This window comes from Poecilia latipinna, unplaced genomic scaffold (genome assembly GCF_001443285.1).
Source record: "Poecilia latipinna isolate Pla-1442-1.1 unplaced genomic scaffold, P_latipinna-1.0 Scaffold2068, whole genome shotgun sequence".
In the NCBI taxonomy this organism is placed as follows: Eukaryota; Metazoa; Chordata; class Actinopteri; order Cyprinodontiformes; family Poeciliidae; genus Poecilia; species Poecilia latipinna.
This window is the reverse complement of record NW_015114684.1, coordinates 36,962-62,974: the sequence shown is the minus strand read 5'-3', so window position 1 is coordinate 62,974 and position 26,013 is coordinate 36,962. Positions and strand designations below refer to the sequence as shown.

The 26,013-nt window shown below is 39.6% G+C and overlaps 1 protein-coding gene across 2 annotated transcripts in view; it reads right to left on the bottom strand.

Moving 5' to 3' along the window:
* Positions 1 to 974: 974 nt before the first annotated feature.
* LOC106936053 (GDNF family receptor alpha-2-like) overlaps positions 975 to 26,013 on the bottom strand; it is a 50,184-nt gene continuing 25,145 nt past the window's right edge. The window contains exons 3-7 of one of the 2 annotated variants that reach the window (XM_015016833.1): positions 18,655 to 18,764; positions 17,563 to 17,703; positions 9,874 to 10,055; positions 3,416 to 3,463; positions 975 to 2,025 (exon numbers count right to left, since the gene is read on the bottom strand). In XM_015016833.1, the coding sequence (XP_014872319.1) occupies positions 1,882 to 2,025; positions 3,416 to 3,463; positions 9,874 to 10,055; positions 17,563 to 17,703; positions 18,655 to 18,764 (625 nt within the window). In that variant the 3' untranslated portion in view covers positions 975 to 1,881. The remainder of the gene's footprint in view (positions 2,026 to 3,415; positions 3,464 to 9,873; positions 10,056 to 17,562; positions 17,704 to 18,654; positions 18,765 to 26,013) is intronic. The other variant, XM_015016834.1, reaches the window with a different exon arrangement.

Genomic DNA, 26,013 nt, shown 5'->3' with positions numbered 1-26,013 from the left:
TGCCATTAACTATTTACTTTCTTTAACATACAAAGTACTCCAGGATCAGTGTGTCTGTGTTCTTTGTGTCCACAGACAGTAAAAGTAGACTCTTTTTCTTCTCCTGCTTTCTCCCCAGTCTGTCCTGCTTTTGCTCTCTGTCTTGTGCCGTTTATTTTGAGCCTCTCTTTGCATATCTTCCCTATTACAAATCATGGATCTCCTCAGCTGATTTCTCAACATAATTAATCAAATTTTCTCCACAAGAAGCCTGGGCACAAGAGAGCCCTCTTGCCCCGATGGGGCACATGCAGCTGCATATACGATGGAGTCCTGGGGGAAGTGGAAGACCGTGTGTCTGTCCATACTGTTGGTCGAGGATGTTGAAGATGTGAACATTATTGGATTTTTGATAATAGAAGAGAGGCCTTTTCTCTGCACTGCCACTAAATGCATGCTCTGTATGAGGGATTGCTGCAAAGTCAACAACACAATGCAAGCAAGCGTCTATGGTCGATAAATGCATATGCAGGAGGAGGGATTTCTGCTGGGTTTCCTTTGTTATTCAAACTGGTTGAAAGTTTTCTATCAAACTACGTTGTTTGATAATGAGAATCAATTGGAATTGATGTACTTGACTAGGAATCTCATTGCTTGAATGGTTTGATGAGATGCTTTTTGTTTGCAAAGTGCCTAAAGATGACGTCTGTTTGAGAACTGGTGCAGGTGAAACGACTGCACCACAGAACCCAGTTTAAAACATACGAACTGTGTGCTTTTAAACATTAATGTGCGTACTTGGTTAAAACACTATTTAGACATCAATTTAAAGTAAAAATTTCAAAAACATTTGACTTTAAAGCACTATGAAACTGAATTTTTTTATCATGTAGTTCAGTTTTCTAGCAAAGAATGTAACTGCTGTAAATTAAAGTTGAATTTAGACAGAATTTTTAAGCTGTGCATACGCATCATGTTTCAGTTTGTCATTTGATTAAAGTTCCACCTGTTCCTTCATTTATTTGCCTCCATGCACAGATGTGTCAACAATCATCACGGACATTCACACCGACGTACGTACAAACACACACGCACACACACACACACACAAGGCTGAACACTGAGGTGAAGCATACAGTCGTTCACTGGACTTTTTACTTTTCATTTTCCACAGTAAATTAAGTTTGTACAAGATGTAGACCACAAAATGAAGATAAAGACCCACAAATAGCACACTGGTGTACAGCATGAGTGTTTGTGTCCATGTGGGAAACCCTGTTTACCCGCTAAGTAGGTCTAAGGGGAAAGTGACAGGATGAATGTAGGTGGGCTTGTGTGATGTTTGTATGTTGTGTAGATTTGTTGCCACTAGGGAGGTCTGAGGGAGGATAAATTGACTTGACAAACCTCATGGAAGGATCTGTCCCAGCTGTCCTTCCCTGTCGTTTCTTTCTCCTCTTTCTGAAGCTGCCAACTCTAACACTTCTGATCAAATTGTGTGTGAGTGTGTGTGCACACAGTCATATGCTTGGTTCCAGTGTTTGTCGGCCCAGCTGTCTCAGATCCAGATGGGCCTGGGGGAGTAAGTCCGAGCACAGAGAACACACACACACCGTGAAGACTCAGAGCATTGAAAGTGAAGTCACTGTGAACCAGGGTCTCAAGAGTCTCTCATTTGTGTTTCTGATTCCTCTTTTCAATCACATACAACACGCAAAAGTGCAGCTGCTTCCGTTCTCCCTCCCATGGCCGGTGTGTGACTGTGTTGTGCAGAAGGACCGCTCATCTGGACCAGCTCCAGACACTCTTCAAAAAAAGGCCGTAGTGGATGCTTCGACATCTGTTGCTTGACATTTAGGATTGTGTGTATGTGGTTATGTCTGGATGTGTGCGAGTTCAAATTTATGACATGAAATGTAGAAGTGCTGGCAGAATGGACACACACACAGTCACAGAAATGTGTTGGAGTAGCGGCGCTGATTGCTGGCTGCTGCTTTTAGGTTCCACCGATTCCTGAGAGTCTATTGACCCCTGGGCTAACAAAGTCTGAACAGAAAGAGAAGGAAAAAAGAAGTGTTAGAGGGAAAAATGCCTTTTGCAGGTCTGCTCCCTCCTGGTGATCAAACAGAAAATTCCAAACACCAGATGCTATTTTGTTCAAAATTTGTCCTAAAGTTTGGGTTAGCCTTTTTTTGCTTAGCATTCATTTTCTTTTAGGTAGAGTAAAACAATTAATATTCATTGAGTTTTGATTTGTTTTGTTCTGCTGTGAATTAGCTGGAATCTTTTAGCATAATAAACTCTGGTTCGGAAAGATGATTACTGGCGAAGAGTCACTTTTTCCACCACCAACATTAGTTTATTCTGATGTGACTCATCTCGCTTACCCACATACATAACTGCATAGTCCCTAGAAGCAGGTAAGATGGTAATTGTTTATTCTGGCTGCCAACGCTAGATTCCTGGGAATGCTAAAACTCTGCTCTTGCAGAGAGCAAGAGCAGAGTTTTAGCTCTCATGCAGCTAAAACTACATGCTACAATCGACCTGCTACAATCATGCTACAATCGACCATAGCATGCTCCAAGCACTCATGAATTTGTATTTGTGTGTACATGGAGGGGTTGCTAACTGGCACCACAGTCAATATATTTTTTTTGTTGTTAGCTGAGCAGCTAATTCCAGATCTGACATAACAACGCCACGTCTGTCCTCCATGTTGTGACTCTATACGCATTTTTCCCAGCCATCTTGGTAGTCCATAGTACCATTCAATCTTCTGCTATGATGGTTTAACACATTAACAGAATCAATTGTCAGATGTTATAGAATTCTAATTTAGCAAAAGCTTTTTGAAACATTGTTCTATTAAATAAATTATTTTGCTTTGCAGTATAAACTGATTGATTTAACAACTAGCAAATGATGGGTTTGTTGGCTTTTAAAGCTAATTTCACCTTATTTCCAATTCCTCATATAACGCCTGGTTTCTAAATATACACATTCCAACTGCATTGTCATTTTATTAATTACTAATTTTTCAGTTTTATTCATCCATCCATCCATTTTCTTACACCCTTATCCCATTGTGGTCGGGAGGGGTGCTGATGCCTATATCCACCTGTCAACGGGCAGCTGGTCACCCTGGACCCCGCCTCTGAACAGTCCATCACAGTTCAGTTTTATTCTTATAACTCAATTATATTTAATTTGTTAAATCTAAGGGTAGCTTAAAAAAATAAATAGAACATATTTGAAAGCAAGCTGTCAAAATGAGCAGAGACAGCTCATGATATATTAATAAAAATTAGCAATCAGCGCTGTCTTTGTGTGAGCAGAGTCTAATAAGGTGAGTTCTTAATTTATGCAATATCATAAACCATGTTGGATCCATAATTATGTGTTATCAGACTGAGGGGATGAATCAGCGACTCACATCCTCACACCTGTAGTCTTCAGACGGTATGCACTTCTGACCTCCATCCTGAAAAACATCAGAACACACAGACACACTCACTGTCCATCCAGGTCCATCAGAGACTAGCATGAAGTTCATCTGCATGACTGTCTTTGGTGAGAATGACCAACGACAGTCATGTTTCTTATATTCCTTGTAACATTTCTCTTTTTCTTTTCGTCAACTTATTTTATTATCGTTTTTGTACAGCACTTAGGTGCCGTTTTAAACCTGTTTTTAAAGTGCTATATAAATAAATTTGACATCGACATGTTTAAATCACATTTACTTTAAAAGAATAATGTTTTTTTAACAATACAATTGTTAATTCAAGCTTTTTTTCTTTTTTCACTCTAGGAATACTTAACATTACCTTTTCATGTTTTAAGTCCCAGCTAATGAACTGCACTCTTTCAACGCTCGTTTTGATTAGAGGGACCACCACCCCAGTCTGCCAACCTTGGACCAAGCCTACGGCCATGTATGCATGGGCCATCCACTTGCTTCCTTTGGCTTGGAACTCTTAATAACAGATGATGAGAACTCTGTACAATTATAGCAGGATTCCCTGCTCCACAGAGTTATGCGAGTCTCACATTGTGCACAGCAGTGTAAACAACAGCAGCAGGCATGCTGCATCCAACCATGAAACACATATCAGGAGCGTTTAAGTCAGAATGAGATGGTGGAGCTATGAGGGTCTGTGGAGCATCAGGCACAGCAGTGGGCACATCCACACACTCATCATAAGGCCTGTGTATCAGTGGGTCACAACACTGATGTGTTGAATCAGAAACAGATGAGACGCTCTTTATGGTAGCACATACTTGATCCTAGCTTAATATCAAAACAGTTTCTGCACGATGATGACAAATAGTTAAACACACCGCTTTATTAGGCCGCCTGAGCTTAACTGTTCTGGTGAAATTAGTAAGAGTGATTCTTATCGTTGTAAATTTAAACATGCCATATAAATTAATTATTTTATATTTATGGGATGATGTGCAGAGAAAAGAGGACAGAAGAAAAAATGGCAGAACTTCAGAAAAGGTGAGGAATCAGGTGAAAAGGTGGAAAGAAAAATGGTTTGGATTAAAATGACATTTTTTTTCTAAGTAGTTTTTTTTCCTCCTCAGTGAGTATCAGTGTTTCTTCCTCAGTCAGGAGATTTTTTTCAGGTGAATGTGAACACAAGGAGAAAAATACCAGCACTCACTGTGTTTTTAAAACAAGGACTTCTATTTGTAGTCACTTCTAAAGCTTCAAGTTGAAAACGTAAGACCTTTTCAGAACAGTGTTGGTGTGATTGCTTGTCCTGTTCATGCCGGGCTGCAGACTATGACAGGCCAGAAGTGACAACAGGAAAGTCATTAACTGGTTGACATTTTTTGCATTGTTTTAATTTTTTTCATTAGATAAGGTCTTTGAAGGTATTTAGTGCTGGTAATTGAGAATTCAGGGATGGCATAAAACCTTCTCCTGTTCAGAGTTTCTGCTTTTTTCTGCTTTTCTCTGCTACGCCTCCAACCAGCCAAGGTCCAGACTGGCTTTGTGGCTGGAGCTTTCCCAAACCAACACTGAGTTCATGCAAACCAGGCACACAGACACAGCCCTCAGTTTTCATGGTTAAAGAGACTTCAAGTGAAAGAAAACACAATATATTATTTCCATAATGAGGCCCCAAAAATATAAGAGGAGCTATCAGCAGTTCACTTCATTGTATTTTATTTCTATAGTGCCATTTCACAGCAAATGTCTTTACACTTTACAAAAAAGTGATTTCAATTCAATCACACAGACATTCCAACTGATTCCACATATCAAACAGTGCAGTAAACTGCATTCAGCTCAGTTTATTGAGTTTAAAGCAGGAAGAAACCTGCAGCAGAACCAGAACCGGGTTCAGTTTGAGGGGCTATCCTTCATGACTGACAGGGTGTTAAAGAAATAATTTTCATATTTACATTTATCTGTTAACTATTCTTTTCTATTCATAAAATAAACAGGGTTATCTTTCATAAAAACATATTACTGTATTGTTGTATTCTTTGTAAATGGGACATAATAGCACATGGTATAGAACTGTATCTTGGTGATGTCAGCTCAAGGCAGGTAAAAACAATAAAAACAAACTTTATGCAGGACCAGCCTCTGGCACCTCTGTGCTCCATGATGTCAGCAGGCTGGACAGAAAAGGAAACACTATCGACCCGGAGGCAGGGCTGGATTTAGACGAGCAAATCAAGAACAGAGTATGAGCTATGAGCTGTGGGACAGAGACACAGGCATCTCAGCCCCTCCCCACCAAAACACAACACAGAGAAAAAACACACAGTCAGCTGTGCTGTTAGCCTCATTACATCCAAAAACTCTTCACAGATTTTTTATATTTAATGGTGAATGTAACATGAAGAATATAAATTGGTATTTTATGAATCAATTCTGACAGAATCTCAGATGCACAAAGCTATCAGCTAAATTATGGGAAACGCAATTCTAGAACCAGATCTGCTCCAAAAAAAGCTCTCTAAAGCAAACAGCCTCTCTCTGTTCTGATGCATTTTGCTCCTGTTTAAATGAGGCATCTTCCACGCATTTAGGAGAAACCCCAGAAATATCTATATTTATGTAAATCACAGTCAAAGCAAATAATTCCTCATTTTCCAGAACCAGAATGTTTCTACTGTTAAGAGAGGAAAAATTATTGAACTTTAAAAACCTTTTGACTCGTTAAATCCTCTCTTATGCCCGGGTTCAGAAAAATGCTGTGCGCAAAGATTGAGATCACGCTGAGATAACAGCGTCACAATAATCAGCATTTATTCAAGACAGATGCATACTATCACCAGAAAAGCACATCACAAAACATCAGAAACCTCAGAGCACAAACAACACATGAATTTACCTGAGAGAGAAAAAGACAAAAGATGGAAACGACAAACAAAAAGCAAAGACGTCTTTGGAGAAGTTGCAAGAGCAAAATCTAATTTGTTACTTCTGTGTAGAAAGTTTTATCTTCTTTTCTTTAATTTATTCAAATAAGGCGTATCTTTGCTCATCCAACCAGGAGCTATCTCTGACCCTCTATCTGAAGCCTAAAACCCCTGCCGTGTTTACGGCCTTTCACAGCTGAGTGTGAAAAGCTGGAACTTCTCCTGTATCGTTTCCCACACAGACAAAAGGCATTTCAAACAATCCTAGCAAACCATCTGCTGTAACTACAGGTAACATAAAGGTCAATAGGCCAGAATAAGTTACTGATTTCAAAACCACAATTAGGGCATTTGAATCAAGACATGTTAAGTTTTAAAACTAGCTTATTTTAAATTTATTTTCTTAACACTACTTTACAGGGAAAAAACATTTGAAAAAGGCTTGCAGTAGTTTGGATGCAACAGTCCAAAAATAAAAAAAACAACATTTTGCAATATGGGTCAGGAAACCGATAAGGTCTTAAAGTGAGTCTGTCTGATGTTTTTACAATATTTATCATTTTTCATTCCTGATACATTGTTAAGAAATGTTTTTGGTGTCTTTGTAAAATTCATAATACAAAGTTTGTGACCATCGAATGCTCTAAGAGGCGCCTTGCATGCAGAACACAGTTCTTGTGTTGTTGAGTGTTTAGTGGGTGGAGACACAGACCAGCTGCATGTCATGACGTCAACCAGGAAGTTAGATTGAGAGTCAGATTTCATAGGTTTTTTCCCACTAGATTGGAAGAGGTAGAGCCTTAATGTAGACAAACTGGTTTGATAAAGGAGAGAACTTATTAATGTTATTCATCATCTTGACCATATTCAAATACTAACCGGTAGGCATCATCGTTTCACTGGCTGCTAAAAAGCCCTTCAACTGGATTAATATGTGTATATATATATATAAAATTTCTTTATAAAAAGCCCACAGCATCCATTTAGATAAATGGCTGTTGGTCTGCAGCTTTTGGACTGATGAGGGGGACGGTGCAGGGAGGTCTTCTCTCCCTGCTGCTTTTCTCCTTGGCTATAGAGCCACTTGCTGTTGCAATTAGACAAAGTCATAATATTAAAGGCATATTAATAGGGACAAAACAACATAAAATATGATAATGTTCTTTTGACTTTGACAGACCCTGTAACGTTTGTAATGGCTGCAATTGACTGTATCAACAAATTTGGTAAAATACTGTACGGTAAATTACAGAAAATCAGAAATGTCTTTAAGTGCCTGTGAGCAGAGAAAACCAGCAATTCATCAAACCATTTCGACGGGCTCCTACACGATTAAACTATCTAAGAATATGCAGTAGCACTAAAATTAGTCAACTGTATCCTGAAAAGTGTTATTTACTTGAAAGAACAATTCTTTCAAATAAACGTGGAAGATTTGTGTCAAGATTCTACACTGAGCTACAAGCCCCAAGGAAAGAGAAAGGAGAATTTCAGATTAACCTGGAGCACAACGCTTGGAACCTCAATCACTTCCCTTAATTATATTTTTAGCCAGATGGTGAAAACATTCATGCTTTGATATTTGGAATATGATGCTGCTGCAGAACAGAACCTCCTTCCCAAGTAAAGAGAGCTGTCTAGGTTTAGCTACATATCCGAGTTGATTCTGATGAGTCAGCTGATTGCTTAGCTCCATCTTCTTGGGTTTCTCATCCAGTGACTGGTGTATCCAGGCAACAGTAGGAATAGTTGTCTTCATTACTGACAGACATTAATGGCAGACAGCCATTGGGCTGCAACATGCACAGCTGTCTTCCTCCAACTACACTGCCCTCTTTTGGTGACCTTGGGCAATACTTTTGTTTCTTTGCACTATTTATTGACTTTCTTAGGAACCAACACACTAACTGTTCATCTAAAGTCAAAATCTTATTTTTTATCATAAAATCACAACATAGAAAGAAGTGCAGAGTGGTGAGGGAAGGCCTTTAAGCCTTTGAAATAACCTTCACTTTTAAAAAGATGATGGATTCTGCATATACACTCTGACTGGAACTGTACACACACTGTCTGCAAACCCAGTAAATTATTACTGTAAGCTTTAAACACTTTTAAAGTAATGAGGGCAATTTAGTTTGCATAAGCTTTATAAGTCAATATCTGTGGATGAACTGTTACTAGTTTAGACTCAAACTCACTATGGATCTTTCCCTGTGAGAAAAAACTATCAGACAAGAATCATCATACAACCATAAGACTCTTATTTTAAGAAAGGAGAATGAAAAATGATTAGCTTGATAGTGTGTGGTGAAGAAGCCTCAGCTCTGAATTACTGATGACGATGACATCCTGAGCCGAGGAGTCGGTATTCTTTTCATATTCTATTTGAGGTTCACCCAATTCAACTCCATGATCAGATCTTTGTGAAATATTAATGACGAGCCCACAGGGGGGAGCCCCTTCCAAATCAATCTTCTGTGGACAAAAGGATATTTGAGAGCTGAAGGTAAAAAAAAAAAAAAGAAAGAATTTGATTTGCAAGCATCAAGAGGACTTATAAGACCATCAGAGGAGCCTGTTCAACTAATACACAGACACGCTTCTACTTTTTCTAATCTCTTGAGCAAATACAACGGCTTTAGCGCAGTAGGATAGTGTAAACCTGATTTACACCAGCAAATGAACCAACTTTGTGAGCCTGCCTCTTGGACACCCAGGTTTTTATCTGGAGGTTTGTAAAGAATAAAAATAAACTGTTTCATTTATTTGGTTGGAAGGTTTTCAGCATCAGAAAACAATGTCTGCTCCCTGATAGGTGTATTAATGTCAATATGTGATCTCAGACCAGCAACACATGATTTATTATTGGTGTCATATTTCACTGAATAGGCAACTTGTAGTGCTGCAGTAACAGCATTTTTTTCCTCACAATATTATAGAAAAATTTGGAATCACAATTTTTTTTTATTGCCATTTCAGCCATTTTGTTCATAACTTGATGTACGCCATCCTTCCACTGTCAGACAGGTAGCCTCACATTTGAGTCAAGAACTCTTGATTGGGTCATCCTAATGGTGCGTTTGCACCAAACACGTTTTGAGCATCAGGCACATCTGGTTTACATTCAAAGTCTATGTGGAGCGTCGGATGCATTGGAAACTTGTCTCCACATAGACCTTGAATGTATAAATCAAACGCATCTGACGCTCAAAAAGTGCCGGGTGTGAACGCACCATAATTCCATAGTGAATAAGACTTCACAGGAACCTTCAACTCTTATTTCATACGGAGCTGCTGTAAATGTTTCTCGTGCCTCTTTATTTGGGCATTACTTCTAGTCAAATAAATGATACATCCTACAAAGTTAAAGTGTTCTTTGTCTGATGATGGAACACTAACAAGATCTGGTGACTCCTTATGAGAGCAGTCCAGAGCACATCCTCCTGATTTCAGCACTGATCAGTCTCCACGTTTTGGATGCATCAGATGAGCTTCTTTACTCACCTGCAGGTTGGCACAGGTAGAGAACATGCAGGCAGCGTCTACGGGCTTGATGGCCTTGCCGTGCAGAGAGGGAGCCGGTTTGGAGATGATGGGGTGATCAGGTGGCAGGAAAGTGGACGGTTGCTCGGTTACAGGAGGAGCAGCTCCTTCAGATCCATAACCAAATGACAGGATGGCATTTTCTGAGAGGCCAAACAGAGAAAGGTGCTCAGAAAGCTTTGGCTGTATTAGACACTCAGATTTGCACCACAAATATTCTTTCATCACTTCTTGTTCATGCTAAAAGCCACATCACTGTGACAACAAAATGACTGTTTGCTCTCCATGACACATTCAGTGCGTCACTTCCAGCCTCTATTTCACACACAGCCATCAGAAAGCTTTCATTACTAATCCTTTTCAAGACTTTTATCCATTTAGACAGAAAACCCCCAAAAAGCCTAAATTATAACTGATTTAAACTTTTTACCCAATCAGTCATTGGAAATAAACAACATGTTAGCTCAAACTAATGATGTGGAGATTAATGCAAATCAAAATCGAAAAGGCCACAGTCACACACAAGAATCTGTTCGCACTGCAAGGAACGGAACGGCAGGCTTCGGTCCGGTTCCACCCGAACTGCAGCCCTGTTGTGTTTGCATATAACTGAGGGCGCCATCGAAGCTGTGACGTCATCATGTTTGAAACTAAACGGTTTCCATGTAGCGGCCGAAGCCTTTTCCTCAGAGATGCAGAAAACTTCCTCTTTCCTCGCTGACCGATCCAGTTGGTTCTGGACTCGTTCATCAGGGAGTAAACGGAGGAAAAAAATGACCTCATCATGGGACCAGGTAACAGCAGAATACTGAGAGGAAGACATCGCAAATTAAAAATAATAATAATAAAAATATTAAAAAGAGCACTCTTTACAAAATACAGTAAGCACAGTTTAGTGAGAGCCAGCTAGAACTGATCAACGGCTGACTCTAAACCAATCAGCTGCTGATTCTGAGCAGCCCCGCTTGGCCGGCCCGATTGGAACCACATCTCTTGTGGTTCCAAGGAGCCAACTGGAACCGGGTCGGAAGTTATAATGCAAACACGGTCGGCCCTACTGGGAACCCGTGCCGTTCCGTTCCTTGGAGTGCGAAAACGGCTTTAGATTAAAACAAATAAAAGAAGAGATTATCTCATATCATGCAACATTAAAGGTTTTTAGTTGCAGTTCCTGTCTGAGATACATCCATGATGTTCTTTGGAGATACTGGAGAAGACAATATGAAACAACATTTTATATTTAAACTAAACAAATTTCAGTTTAAAGAGATTTTTTTTAATTGTTGCACATTAGATTTACCCTTACATGCACAGCTGTCTGTCCACATTGACTTAAATGTGTCAGATAATCTATGAGAGGTTTATGAAATTAAACCCAAAAGATTTGATGCAAGTCATACAGTTCATAAGACAATTATCCCTGACTGAATGTATATGAACTTCTGAATTTAAAGAAAGTTACACAGAAACGTTTTCTGGCATTTAGCACACTTTAATAATTTTGATAATTCTAGCTGACCTGAACCAAGTGAAGATTGATCTGATTTAACTTCAGACAGTGAGAAAGATGTGTGTTTTTTATGGTGTGTGCAAACTTCTGGTTTCAACTGCTGTGATATACAGTGAATTAATTCATACATGAACTTACATCAAAATCACTGAACTGCAACCGATACAGTAGCAAGGTAAAGGTAAAGGTGTTCTTTCAGCTAATTTAAGGCTGTGGAATCCAAAGGCTGGTGCAGAAAACACTGAGTGACCTACTTTGAAGAGCTCAGTGAAAGATTAATGATCACAGTCCTCTGAGATAAAGTTAATATTGCATTAGAACACATCTCTCTGCAGCACCTGACATGTTCAAGTGTTAATGTAACATTCGGGTCACAGTGGAAAACCTCACTGACAAGCTCAGTGTTAGAGCACTAAGTACGCTGAGGGGAAGAATCTAGTCAGTTTCCTCAGAGTCTTTGAACTTGTTTAAACAAAAAAATACAAGTTAAAAAAATAAACACTTGATAACTCAATTTTTTTCTGTGCTTTTTAAATGTCATGTTTTTTTATATAGTGATGCCCAAGGAATCAATATCAATAGGAATCAAAGGGATCAGAGAAGAGGATTCCAAAGATGGGAGCAGAATGACTGAACACCCAGCCTCTAACTGCTGAGGTAACAATAACAGGTAGAGTAAAGTATCTGACAAACTCAGATCATTTCTGTGGATGTTTGCATTATGAAAGCAGGAACAGAGAAGAGGGAACCCAGGGCCTGGCCCAGCCTGCAGGCCTGTTTCTGCTCATTCAATGCATGATGAAGAGCTCATCAGAGGAAGTTCATGAGGGCTGCTACACAAACCCTAAACAATTATTCAAAGTAAGGTGGTTTTTAACTGTTAAAAGGTGAACATTTTTGTGACCCTTAAAAGTTGAATTGCCAATGGTTTGTGTGACGGAGGCATAACAATGAGCCCCTGTTCCATTTATATTGTAGATATTTAGTAGATGATGTTGAAGAAGCATATGTACAGCTCATTTAAATAACATTACAGCAACTGGGTTTTCAACTGGTCTATTTTGGTTTGGAGTGTTTGGGTGTGTCTTCATCCACAGATGTCATCTTGACATTCTCTCTGTGAAAAGCTAGACTTTAACCGATAGGCCTATCAGAATAATCACTTACCTCCACCATTTTCCCAGCAGGTGTGCACACACTGTTAAAAAATAAAAATTCTTAAATTTACAGTAAAATCCCGGCAGTGGGGGTTGTTTTACCGTTTATTTATGGATTTTACAGTATGCTGAAACTACAGCTGCTGGTATTTTATTGTAAATTAGAGACATTTTTTACAGTGCAGACAAAACATTCGTGGGGGTCTGCACACAAATTATTAGTTCGGAACTGCACAATCACAGGAAATGGTGCAGCTCCCATTTCCTTTTATGAAATGGGGATTTCATAATGGGTTTTGGAAATGTGGTGTTTAAATGAGAAAATACTGGGATCAGATTAAAACATGTTCAGTTTGTCTTGGATTGAATGTGATGAATTGTTCTGTTTGGTTCTTATTTGACTTAAATATTCTTGGAGGACATTCCATTTTTAAACATGCAGATGTTTCATTCTTCGGACTGATTTATTTTAATAGATCCAGTTGTGTTTGGGCAGTCTGTCATCCTTTGTTCATACAATTGCTTTAAGGATTAGTGTACACAGTCTGCAATAAAAAAAAAAAGGTTTCACTGACGTCATTGTCAGCATGTTTATTTCTGCCGGTTGGGTCAAACCTCCATGACCAGCATGTAACAAGAAGGAACCTCTGATCATCTGCAGCTTTTACGAAGACTTGTTCTGTTGTCCAATATTTGTTTGTATTCAAATTGAGTAATGTCCAGTAGTTGTACTTTGATTTCTATGTCACTGAAAAAGGGACTTGTCCAGGGTGCCATCCAGGCCAGAACCATTTCTCAGGGTTATGGTGGCTAATTTGAGCAATCAAGGAACAGCAACAGGGGAAAAGGAGGAGAGGATTACTGTAATTATTAAAAGACAGAAACTGTCACCAGACATTGTACCAGAATAATGGGGAAGGGGTTGAACTGAAAAGTGGTTGTGTTTGGCTGTGATTTCCATATTTAATCAGACATTTTATCAAAGTTTGAATTTAAAAGAGAGAGAGTGTGGCACAGAGGTTAAAGGACGTTTTAGTGGAGGTGGTGGGAATCAGTCTCTGGTGTCTTTGATCTATTTTATCATAAAGACCCTGAGGAACCCCACCAGATGGTGGAACATGGATGAGGAGTAAATTATAATCATTGTCCAGCTCTGTGAAGGACAAACCTGAAAGTCAAATAAAGGTGTTCCAGGAGCCGTTTAGGCAGGTGGAGATGTGGAATATGAACCTTGATGAGAAAAATAAATAGATAGAGAAATAAAACAAAGGAGACTCTTTAGTTATCTAAATGAGCTCAGCTATTTAGTGAAGCAGTAATCCATCAGTAGAATTGTTTATGTTGGGAAAGTTGTTGATGAGGTTGGTGGGATGAAGGATTGATGGACAGCACTGAAATTCCAATGTTATCTTGTCTTCTCATCCACACTGATTCATGGAAGAGGTGGAAAATAAACATGTGTATCAGTGACTGTCAGAGCAGCATAAAGCACTTCTACACCCAAAGATTCAATTGTTTTTATGATAGAGAGCAATCCCTGAGGTTTATGTGCATTCATATCTTCATTGTGACGATGTGGTCGGGCTCATTTTTATTTTTTTTTATTATTTATTATTTTTTTTATAATTTACTTTATTCAGAAAACCTAAGTAATCTGTCGAGGCTGATGGCATGAGAGCAATGGACAGAGAAAAATTAATTTTGGAATTTTAGATCTACAGTATATTTATGTAACCCCACTCATCCTTTTTCATCACTGGCTTTATCATGTGATCCTTAATTCCTCATGGATGCATCTTGGAGAACCTCTGGGGTTCGCAGCAGAGCGGAGCAGCATGTAGTGTATACCAGGCTGGTCAGGAATGGCTGTGCAGTGTTAAACCAGGGTTAGAGTGTATTATATGATGTTTTTATGTTATATTTACACTTACAATATCACATGTACATATATATTTATATAAATGTTACATTGCTTATGGTTATATTTGTATTTACTAAGATTTACACCTCGGATGGAGTAGCTTGTCTGCAAATAAGCAATTTCTTCTCGAGAATCAAAGTATATTCTACTCTATTATGTAGTTTAGCGTGTATATATTTTTATAGTATATTTGTAATATTCACCATCACAGTGTGCTAGCACAGTGCACTTCAGCAACAAAGCAATAATCTTGTTATTCTGCCACAATTTGAGCTATATTCATTAATACAGTTGGATGAAACTACATAATGAAACTTTCCAGATTGTTCATAAACTTATATGTGAGAGCACATTGTATGCATGTTGGAATATTCATTTTTCTTGCAACTTGTTATTCTAGATTTTCTTTAAAATTATCTTTAATTCAATGTCTTGAATTGTTAAATTCAAGATATTCTAACAAGGATCTTACATGAGAGATCACCTTCAAACATAACTCCTGTCTTCAATCTGAAATGATTCCTTCTGGCTCTACAGTCCTGTATGCTCTGACTGGTCAAATCTGGTAAAATGTAAAGTAGTTGATCATTTATTAAGGTTTTTTCTAAACACCAACAATGAAAGTATCATGGCTCTTTCACTTTAATTGAACAAAGTCTTTTGATGGTGGTGGGCCGGGCCATGAAGCACTTTGTATGCAGGTGTGATATCTGAGTAGATAATCATATTGTCTCGATTCATACATTTATACTTACTTAATATTTTACAATGATGATTTCCAGAGTTTGCAAAGACTGCTTATAAAATCCTTCTGTTTGCTGTGGAAATACTATTTCCGGTGACTCCTCTCATCTTTAAAAGCTCTTTGAAGAAAATTGGATAATATTATTTACAACATTTAATTTCCCTCTGGGATTAATAAAGTGTTATTGAATTAAACTGGATTGAATTACACATACCTGATTCCTATAGAAAACTGTTTCTCTTTTTAATTTAAAAAATGCTGATTTCATTCAGTGTTTTACACTGGTTCTGTGAGAAACACTTCAGCATTTCAGAGATCCGTGTTTACCCAACCCATTAGCGTGGCTGCTCTGTGTGTTCAGTTGGTGTTTGATGTAGGGCCCAGAGGTCATGCCGCAGCTGGGTTACTGATATTTAGAGAAAGTGTCTTGGGATCTTGAACACATTGTCTCAGTTCTGGTTTTCCTCCTCCACCTGATCTGACCTATCTTCTCCATTATTTGCTCTGTGTGCTGATATATCAGCCTCAAACAAAACTGAAGAATGTCTTAGGGAATGAGAGGAGTATTTAGAAATAATATTGACTAGATTAATGTTGAAATATCCACAGTCAATGAAGCAAAACTTGCCTGAGGAGGTTTTTACCATCACCCCTCTGCGACTCAGTAGATTGAGGAGTTACAACAAACAGAAATGGGGCAAACCACACAGACCGGCTCTGCCCTGTCATTTCATCGACAATGCCAGGTCTATCACCAATAAGCTGGATGAAGTTCGGGTGTGCATTACCTCCCTCAGGTTAAACAGCTATGTGTTGGGAACCAGAGTTTTGGTCCTCTTTTGTGGGGGTTTGCTGTTGCCTGCTGCTTCCCTCTCCTTCCACTAAATGGTGCCAAGAGGCTGCTATACTTTGGAGGGTGTGCCCGCTGACTCAGGTCAGCGCACCTGTCATTCATCACCTAATCATCCAGGAGTATATGAGGAGCAGACTGCCAGCACTTCGACACCTGAGTGTTTGCCAGTAATGGTACTCTGTGCCCTTCTGAACTGGGTCTCTGTTTTCTCTGAAGTTGCTTCTAGTTATATATTCTTGTTGCCTCTTTCTCAGGTGTTTCCTTGTGATGCTCTGGAAATACCTCCGTGAAGCCCGAGTTCCTGGCTTCCCGCATTTCTCCCCTCGTGATGCCGTGGATTGTTACCCACTGGTTGCCCGAGTCCCTTCTTTGTCTCTGCAGATAAACCATAAATCGTTCCTGGATTCTCAGCTGGCAGTCGGTCCGTGCCTCGTTCCTCCTCACCTGAACTTACCTGTCCACCCTCCACCGCAGTCTCCACCATCTTCCAAAGAACTCACCCTGTCAAAACTCCACTCTGGAACCCGGACCACTTCGAGGACCTCCACAAGGAGACCAAACCCCAGAAACTACTGTATTACCCCCCTGACGGAAGATAATCTTCATTTCACGTAAGATCAGTCTAATTCTTCCTGAAGCTCCACTTTCCAACTACCTCAAGCTCACCATCTCTATCTCATTACTGGCTTTTGTGTCCATATTAGCGACGGGATTTGACACCTTCGTTCATCACACACAGAAACACATCTACCAGCTATGTACCACCACCCATTTATTGAGACCGGGATGATATGAATTTTATTTTCATCTACAACCCAGCCCCTGCATTGTTCAGTCTATCTGCTCACCTGTATAAATACACTGGCAGCGCTCTTCCCTGCCCTTCGCTCTGACCGCCGGCCCCTGGGCAGCAGCTCTGGAAGGAGAGAGGCTGCCGTACGCCAGGCATCGTGCCAGTTATTTTGAGGGTGCTTATTCGTCCCCCAAAGAATGATATTAAACTGGACATTATCATTAATCAATAAAATCCTCTCAGACCGAACTTGAACATTTTAACTTATGCTGCTAACACTTAGCTTTAATCAACAACTCATAGGTGGAAGTGAGAGCACTGTGCAATACAAATAATGACCCGGCCGGAACACGGTGCACTAAATAATAAAACATAACGAAGCTTTGAGGCAGATACATTTTCCAAGAGGGATTGTAATAATCAACGTGCTCGAATCAATCGAAGGATCATTACAACCTTAGAGCTACAAAAAGGAATGTGAATAATATGAAGCCAGCTGTATTCTCAGCATCACTTCTGCATAAAGAATATGTTCATTAGCTGCTAACTACAGGAACTGTCCAACTGTAATCCTGACTTCTCTATAAAAATGTTTTCACTCAGTTTTTGTTGAATGACTTTGTGCTGCAATGTTCTGTGTAGCTGTGGTTTATACCCAGCAACAGACTTACTGAGGCAGGTGTTGTGGGTGAAGTCCCGATGGAAGGCGTCGCAGTCCTGCTCCTGATGACCCGTGCCCCTGCAGGTGCACCACAGGCTGATGGTGATGTTGGTGGGGCTGTTGTCGCTGTAGTTTGGTGTTACGTCTGAGCCTGTGTTCCGACAGAGCACCAGAAGGAAGGGGGATGAAAACTGAGATGAAGATTATCCAGGAAGAAAACTGAAGAGGATTTTAACAAATTAGGAATAATATCACCGGGTGATTCACAGAGAACAAATGAATCACTTGCAATGTGTCTGTGAACACAACACTGAAGGATGAAGAAATGGTTGAGGAATTAGGCTGATAAGCGCCAGCTGGGGAACAGGAATAATGGTAAAAATGGTAATCAGAACAAAAATTGCAGCATTACTCAAATTTACCTCAAGAATGCTACAGTTTTTGTAAAAGCTAAATCGATCTGTCAAACATCCTCCTGATTCAATAAAGTTCAATTTGCTGACTGATTGGTTCAGGCATGTCTAAACACAAGGAACAGTCAGGTGGAAACCCTGGTCTGCTGTTGCACTGGTTTGATCTGGACAATAAGGCTTCATTCACGATGCAACCAATTCAGATTTCATCCTTAAATGCAACTTTTTCACAGCAGACTGATTAGCGCAATTCTGATACATTCATCCTCTAAAAAACAAAAACAATTTGAGCCACTTCCATGTGTGGAGCTAACCAAAAGTCATGTTGCAGTTAATTCGCATTTAAGCCAGATTTAAGTAAATCTGGACATAAACAATGACTGAAAAAAATTAGTTATGAAAGTCTGTGTCACTAAAGTGCATTACATCCCAGTTCCACCGCTCATGACTCTGACTACACATCTCAACAGAATTGGGGATCAATACCTGCTGTGTGAACATAGCCTATGACTCAATGCTCAGCACGGCAAAAATGGCTCATCTGTTACAACATAAACTTGTTTTCCTATCACTTGTTTGCATGAAGTTGCTGAGGAGAGAACCATTCACCCAAAAACTACGCTTTCAGGCTTATTTCAGTCTCTTTTCAGTCTCATCCCCTGAAGAAAAGCAATCTGAAGTAGCCTTACCAATGAGGCCCACATAGGACATGAGGCAGCCTATGTAGTTGTCATAGGGACAGCTGGTGACAGTGTGAGATGTCATCTGGCAGTTCATGTGGAAATCAGCAAGGCGAGACCTACAGTAACCAGACAAAAAGACATCAGTCTCCAAACTACACAGGAAATGCACATGGAGAAATGATAATGGAAGGGGTTAATATGGCATTGGTCCACCAACAGAAAGAAGCATGAAGTGCTAAAACGTCCAGGTCGTTTGCAAGGTGGACTGTGGACTTCAGAAAGTATAGTGGACCAGAACCAGCAAACGATATGCCTAATTTTCCCATGATTAGTTTTCCCTTTTCTTCAGTTCCTGATTTGACTAGTGGTTTTCTATGTCTGCGCCATCCTCTGAGAGATCTATCATTTCTGTTGATGGAGACAGTCAACTTTAGTCATGTAGCTGAGCCAAAGCCTGAGTCAGCAGTGTTTCTTCACGAGTCCACAGTGCCAGCAAACCGATCAAACCCAATCATCAGAGAAAACCTGCTAATTCAGGGTTAATTAAGGTCTCAAACTTATTCAGTATTAGCTAAAATCAGAAAAAAATACTACAAGACACAAATGTTCCTGAAATCAATGTATTGAATCATATCAAACAGTCGGAATCATTGAAGCAAATCCCTTATTATAATTATATTATAACTAAAACCTAGCAGTACAGACTGAATCTTTTTTGTTGTTTCTTTGTCTTTGAAATAAATCAATCAAGTTTATTTGTATAACACATTTTGGCAACAAGGCAGTCCAAAGTGCTTTACATCATAAAAACACAAAATAAAAAGTAATTAAAAAAACACAATACAGAAATCACTAACAAACATTACATTTTCACAAGTGCCATCATCAGAATCATCAAATATGTTTGTCATTCTTTCATTTATTGTGGTTATAAAGCAACTCTGAACAGGTGGGTTTTTAGTCTAGATTTAAAGGAACTCAGTGTTTCAGCTGTTTTCCAGTTTTCTGGAAGTTTGTTCCAGATTTGTGGTGTCTAGAAGCTGAATGCTGCTTCTCCATGTTTGTTTCCAGACCTTTCAGGTCTGGAAGGTTGATACAACACCAGCAGATCTTTAATGTATTGTGGTGCTAAACTGTTCAGTGATTTATAAACTAACAGTGTTTTAAAGTCTAGTCTCTCAGTGAAGGACTGTAGAACTGGGTGATGTCTTCTTTCTTCCTGGTTTTAGTCAGAACACCAGCAGCAGCATTTTAGATTTTATCAATACCATAAGATATGATTATTTTAGTGTCACACAATAAATTAACCAGGGATAGTTCACTAAGATCGTCAGTAATGACCTGCATCACTACGTAGAAAATCTCAGATGGTGAATTACAGCCAGATGACATAAAAAAAGAAAAAAAGTAACCTGGAGAGGTTCAAACTACAACCTGGTACATCAGAAACATCTGGACTGGATCAGGACATCTCCACCTAAAAGAATAATGTCTAAACCCTGCTAAGATATTCTGCTTCATTTGAATCTTTTCTGACTCTAAACATTACCCTTATCTGACAGTCTAACTTTTATTAGAAAGTAGTTGTTTTATTACATTGTTGGATTATAACAGGGTAATAACTAATACAAGATGAAGTCTTCTAACATATCCTTAGATGTTACTATATGATTAGACGTCCTTAACAGTCACAGGTATGTGCATACCAACAGAATATAAACAGATGGAGTACTTAGGTAAATGATTAATATTCAAATAAACAATAAAAATGGCTTCAGAATAGTGCTGGACCTCATTTAACAGCTAAATATACAACGAGCAGCTGGTGTTGATCTAATGGGTGACATTAAATCGCTGTAAAGGGAAAGAAATCACCAAAATGATCTCCATAAATAAGCTGCAGTCAAAGCTCAACTGATGGGACACCATATGTTGGACATACAACATTAAACCTCTGCAGTCATTTGTTTCCCACTCTGGGTTTTATGTGTGAGCTGATGAGACATGAGGATGGGATTTATTTAAAAATAGCATCACTGGATGGCATGCAGTAAAGTTTAAAACACACAAAAGCAGACATTCAGGGTTGTTTAATATTTGCTTTGTGGTAACTATTTACAGTTACTTAACATTGATAAACTGTCCCAGCCTCCAAGATTTACATAAAATCCCCTTTATGGGCCTCAAGATATAAAAACATTTAGCACTTCATGGTTTCATTGTCTACACCAAGGGTGTTCAAAGTGAGGCCTGGGGGCCATTTGCAGCTCTTGCACTAATTTTGTGCACACACCTGCCTCCCTGACCTGTCCTTTGGAAATTCAGGTGTGTATCTGAACCTGGAAGAAGTCATGTCTTCATCTTATTATCATGACATTGACGCATTTTGGCTGAGAATCAGAACTCAAATCTGGAAGAGGACCATTTATCCAATAAACCACCAACAGAAGGAAATGTTAGCAGTATGGAAACTCCTGCAGAATTGACATTACTCACAATTACCTAAAACCGAAGATTCAATACAGCCTTAGCAGGATGTGAGACAAGAACAAAACTTGTTGAAATGTATCATCATGATTACGTTGTATGCTTATTGCCTCCCTCTATGTGATGCATGTAGAAAAACAACTCAGCCTGCTGAAATCTGTTTTGTTTTTGTGTGAAGTCCTTGAGCAAAACATAAAGCCATGAAACAGATGCACAGAAAACTCTCCTGAGCTCAAAATCCTTCAGGAAATAAGGGCTGATTCAAACAGTAGTTCAGAAGATTATCTGCATTTCCATTATGTGTGTCCTGCAGGATCCTCTACATGATGCATATGTTAATGCACAAGAAACCGTCACAGCCAATAACTGTGCAGCTGCTCAGCTTCGTTTACCGCCTGTCCTCTTTTTGTCTCTGTTTCTCTTTCATCTCTACCTTTCTGCTGCCTCGAGTTTTTCTTGTGTGTTTTCTTCCTTCCGTTTCAGATTCTGCATTTTGAAATGGGATGAGATGAAAAAGGCGGCGACTGAAACAGGACATGGTGGAATCAGTTCATCCTGATTCCACCATGAGGCATGAGGCTGGGAGGAGGGCAGGGCGGATCTGTTTAGGAGCAGTCCAGCCTGTCCAGAGACGACATGGGATGTTGAAGGTTGGACAGATGTTAGGTACCAAACAGATGTTCAACATGTGGCAGAGCTCCTCATTTAAACAGACATGGCAGAGTTTGTGTTCACTACAGGCTGCAGATCTGCACAGTGACACAGTGACAGGCTTGACTGCAGACATATAGATCATTTGGTTTGTGTGTGTGTGTGTGTGTGTGTGTGTGTGTGTGTGTGTTTGAGCTATTGGTTGAACTTTATTTGAAGGGCTGTGCATAAGACCTGTGAATTAAAAGTATTATTATTTAGACACTTAATGACAACAGTCACAAACATTCATTTTTGCGGTCTGATGCACATCCTTCAAATAAAGTACTACAGAGCAGCTTTACTGAGTCCTCGGTAAAGTAAAGCTTAAAGTTACTTAAAAATGCTATTTTTAGAAGAATAAAATAAGATAAAAACAAGATGACTATTTTAGGATCAACAAGAAAGAGTAACAAAAAATAAAACAAATAATAACATATCCCCCCCCCCCCAAATCATATGAACATAGTATTTACATTTTCATATTTTTTGTTTGTCTACCTTCTTGGGGCTCTGTTGCCCCAGTAACTGGTGGGTTGCTGGTTTCAATCCCAGCTTTACTTGCCTCTGTCAGATGGTGGCGCTGCCTCACCTCTGTGGCTACAATGTCGTTTAACCACCATCAGCATGTGAATGTGTGAATGATTGGATATAGTCTGAAGTGCTTTGGAGCTCTCTGGACTTGATAAAATGTTATACAAGTGCAGACCAGTTACCATTTAACCATTAAAATTCCATGTGACAGTTTTTCCTTACTTGTTTGGGTGAGGTGGCAGAAAAGGTGTGTTCCTCTACAGCCAAGATCAGTGGCAGTAGGTTAGAGAATCACTTTGTTAAATAAATGTAAGAAAAGGAAACGAGGGAACTAGAATGTCTGCTGAGGTCAGGCTTTTCCTTTAAAAGAAATGCCAGAGTTGAAGAGACATTGGAGGGGAATCCATAAAAAAATAAACATTTTTAAATAAGTCATGATTAAAGCTACAAGAGCAAACCAAAGGCCCAGAAGTTGTTGCACAGCGGCAGAGATTTAGAGAGAAAATCCATGACATTCACTAGGAATGTGAATGTTCTTTGTGGAGCCGTTTTAAGAGGTGGAGTAGCCTCCGCCTCAGCTCCAGTTCATCTTCTCCTGTCATCACCACACCGACAGTCATTCAAGACCTTCACTCCCATCCCAGAGGGTCAAGCTGACACTATCCGTTCTGTTTCTCCATCCCCTCTCTGCTGTACCAGAGCAGTGTGTGTGTTTGTGTGTGTCCACATTGTATACTCTAGCGACCTGGCCGGGGTCTGCCCCGCCTCCACCCAATGACTGCTGTAACGCTGACTGAGCCAGAAGTGAAAAATGAAGTGAAAAATGAAGGGATGGATAATGCTAATGAAAATGAAGGGATAATGCTAATGAAAAATGAAGGGATGGATAATGCTAATGCATTATCCATCCCTTCATTTTTCACTTCATTTTTGGGAATAATAAAAACATCATTATTGTTAAAGATGTTTCCTGCTCCACTGATTGCCTTCTTCAATATAACTCATGTAACTGCAAACATGTTGATTAACAGTAACTGTTGTCACACCACCAGTGGTTTCCCAGTATTCCTAGTGTACACCCGTCTTGGAGTTGTTCCGGGGTTTATTTAGAGAGATTCAGTCACAAAGTCTCCAACATTTTCACTGATCCAAAATGATGCACTTCTGACAACTTAACCTGTTGTTCACAGGTTGTCATTCACAATGACAGGGGTGTCAAACTCCAGTCCTCAAGGGTCGCTGTCCTGCAGTTGTTTAGATGTGCCACAGGTAAAAAACAGTGGAATGAAATGGCTTAATTACCTCCTCCCTGTGTAGATCGGTTCTCCTGAGCCTTGTTAATGACCTAATTATTCTTTTCAGGTGTGGTGCAGCAGAAGCACATCTAAAAGTTGCAGGACAGAGGCCCTTGAGGACTGGAGTTTGACACCCCTGTGACACGAGAGGTCCCAAATTTGGGTCCTCTCGTGAATGACAGTTTAAAGCTTAAACCAGACCGGTCCAGACTGGAACAACCTTCAGGCAGCCAACCTGCCACCTCAGAGTGAAAGATAACAGACAGGAAGTGATGACCCATTCAGACTGAGGCAGATGGAAGAGAATCGGATTGATAGAAGACCAACTGGTCCTGAAGCTGACTCCTAATTAAAGAGTCTTATACAAAATAGACTTTTTGTATCAAAAACATACTTGGAGTGTTGCTTACAGTTTTTTCATGCATGTTTGAACAATTGCCTCCATGGCAATCGTTCAGCTGTGCTGAACTCCCAGATGGACCTTGCGCCGCCTTTGAGATACAGCTCCTCCTCAGAGCTGCAGCTTCCGGGCTTCTCAATCCCTGGGACTTCCCTTCTCAGCTCCTTCAGACTAGCCAGCAGCAATTAGCAAACTCCTCCTGGAACTGTGTGTCTCATTATAGGGGCCACTTCTCCTTGCAATCCTGGTAAAAACATTGTTCAAGGGCTAACAGAGGAGCCATGTTGTGATGACTTCCTGAATCCGGAGTGTTAGAAAGAGACAGAGGCCCAATTTCAAGGCATTAAATCACAGAAATTAAGTAATATTTCTTTTAAGTCAAGTTTGATATAGGATTTTTTTAAACGACTGAAATTAACATAGTTACTTGACTGTGCTATAAAATGGCACAATTTGCCTGGAAACACATAATACTGCCCCTTTAAACCAAGAGGTGCTAAAGGGGCTTTAAATATTGATCATTGGATTAATATAGAACCTCAGAATAGACCCTAATGGAGCCTGGTGTTCTTCTTCAAACATTTCATATTATTTGTGTATTAGTTGCACCAGACTTGTAGGGTAGTGTGTTCACACGTTATATCGGTCACTCAGGCAGTGCTGAAACATGTTGCATGAGATGCAAGGGAAACTGATGACTATTCAAATGAAATCCCACCAAGGCAACATGAATATGAATGATTTCATCACTGAAGGTTGTGGCCTCAGATGTGAAGAATGATGAAGTTTATGTGGAGAAGGAAATGCGAACCCCACTCTGATGCACTTTGTGTCCGGTTTTGACAAACACACACACTGACACAAATGCAAAGAGTGTGTAGAGGGGTTAAAATATTCTCCCTTCAGTCTGTCACACATCAACATCTGTGGTGGAAAAATCACACTGAAAAATCTGCTGAGATTTGGTGTATTTAAATGCTTCTAGTGTGATGCCAGAGGAAGTGGCTCAGCTCTGTTCCACCTGCTGCTGGGCACTTCTGCTCAGCTGGTTGAAAACACTTTTCAGTCCCACAAATGAAAGAAGATATCACATCTGAAAACAAAAATCAATATAAACACATCATCCATCTTTGATGTTAAGGTGACATGTTTTAAAGATCCAGATGAATAGCTATGTTCTCTTCCTGCCAACACCCCAAACAGACATTAACTTAATAATATGAGCTTCTTATCACTGTAGAATTCTATAAGAAACAGAAAAGGAAAAAAAGCCTAACACTAGAAAAATACTTTTGTGGGTGTTTAGTTTTATACATCAAAGTTAAAATGGATGTTACACATATAAATGCTATACATATTATGGTAGTAATACATTATTCTAGAAGCAGCATGAATAAACATCCATCCATCCATCCATCCATCCATCCATCCATCCATCCATCCATCCATCCATCCATCCATCCATCCATCCATCTTCTATACACCCTTGCCTTCAGTGGGGTCAGGAGGGTTGCTGGTGCCTATCTCTAACTACCGTTCCAGGCGAAAGGTGGGGTCACCCTGGACAGGTCGCTAGTCTGTCGCAGATGAATAAACATGCTTTAAATAAAATTAAATTGTGTTTGTTATTTTTGTGTGAACGTTGTGATGCCCTCATCCTCTCTGTATTTGACCCAAACTGGGAAGCAGGAGATCTCTGATTTAACTTCCACACCTGCAACAACAGAGATAAACACATCGCAGATGCTCACACACACACACACACACACACACACACACACACACACAGCCACAATAACAGTGTGTAGCGTCATTTATCATTTATGACACGGCTGCTGAAATGTTGCAATTATTCATTTGGCATCAACAATAATGATGTAATTATGATCACAGTATGTTTAAAGTTATCTAATTGTGTTTACCTAATTTGCAGAAGTACAGCTGTGTAATATTTATTAC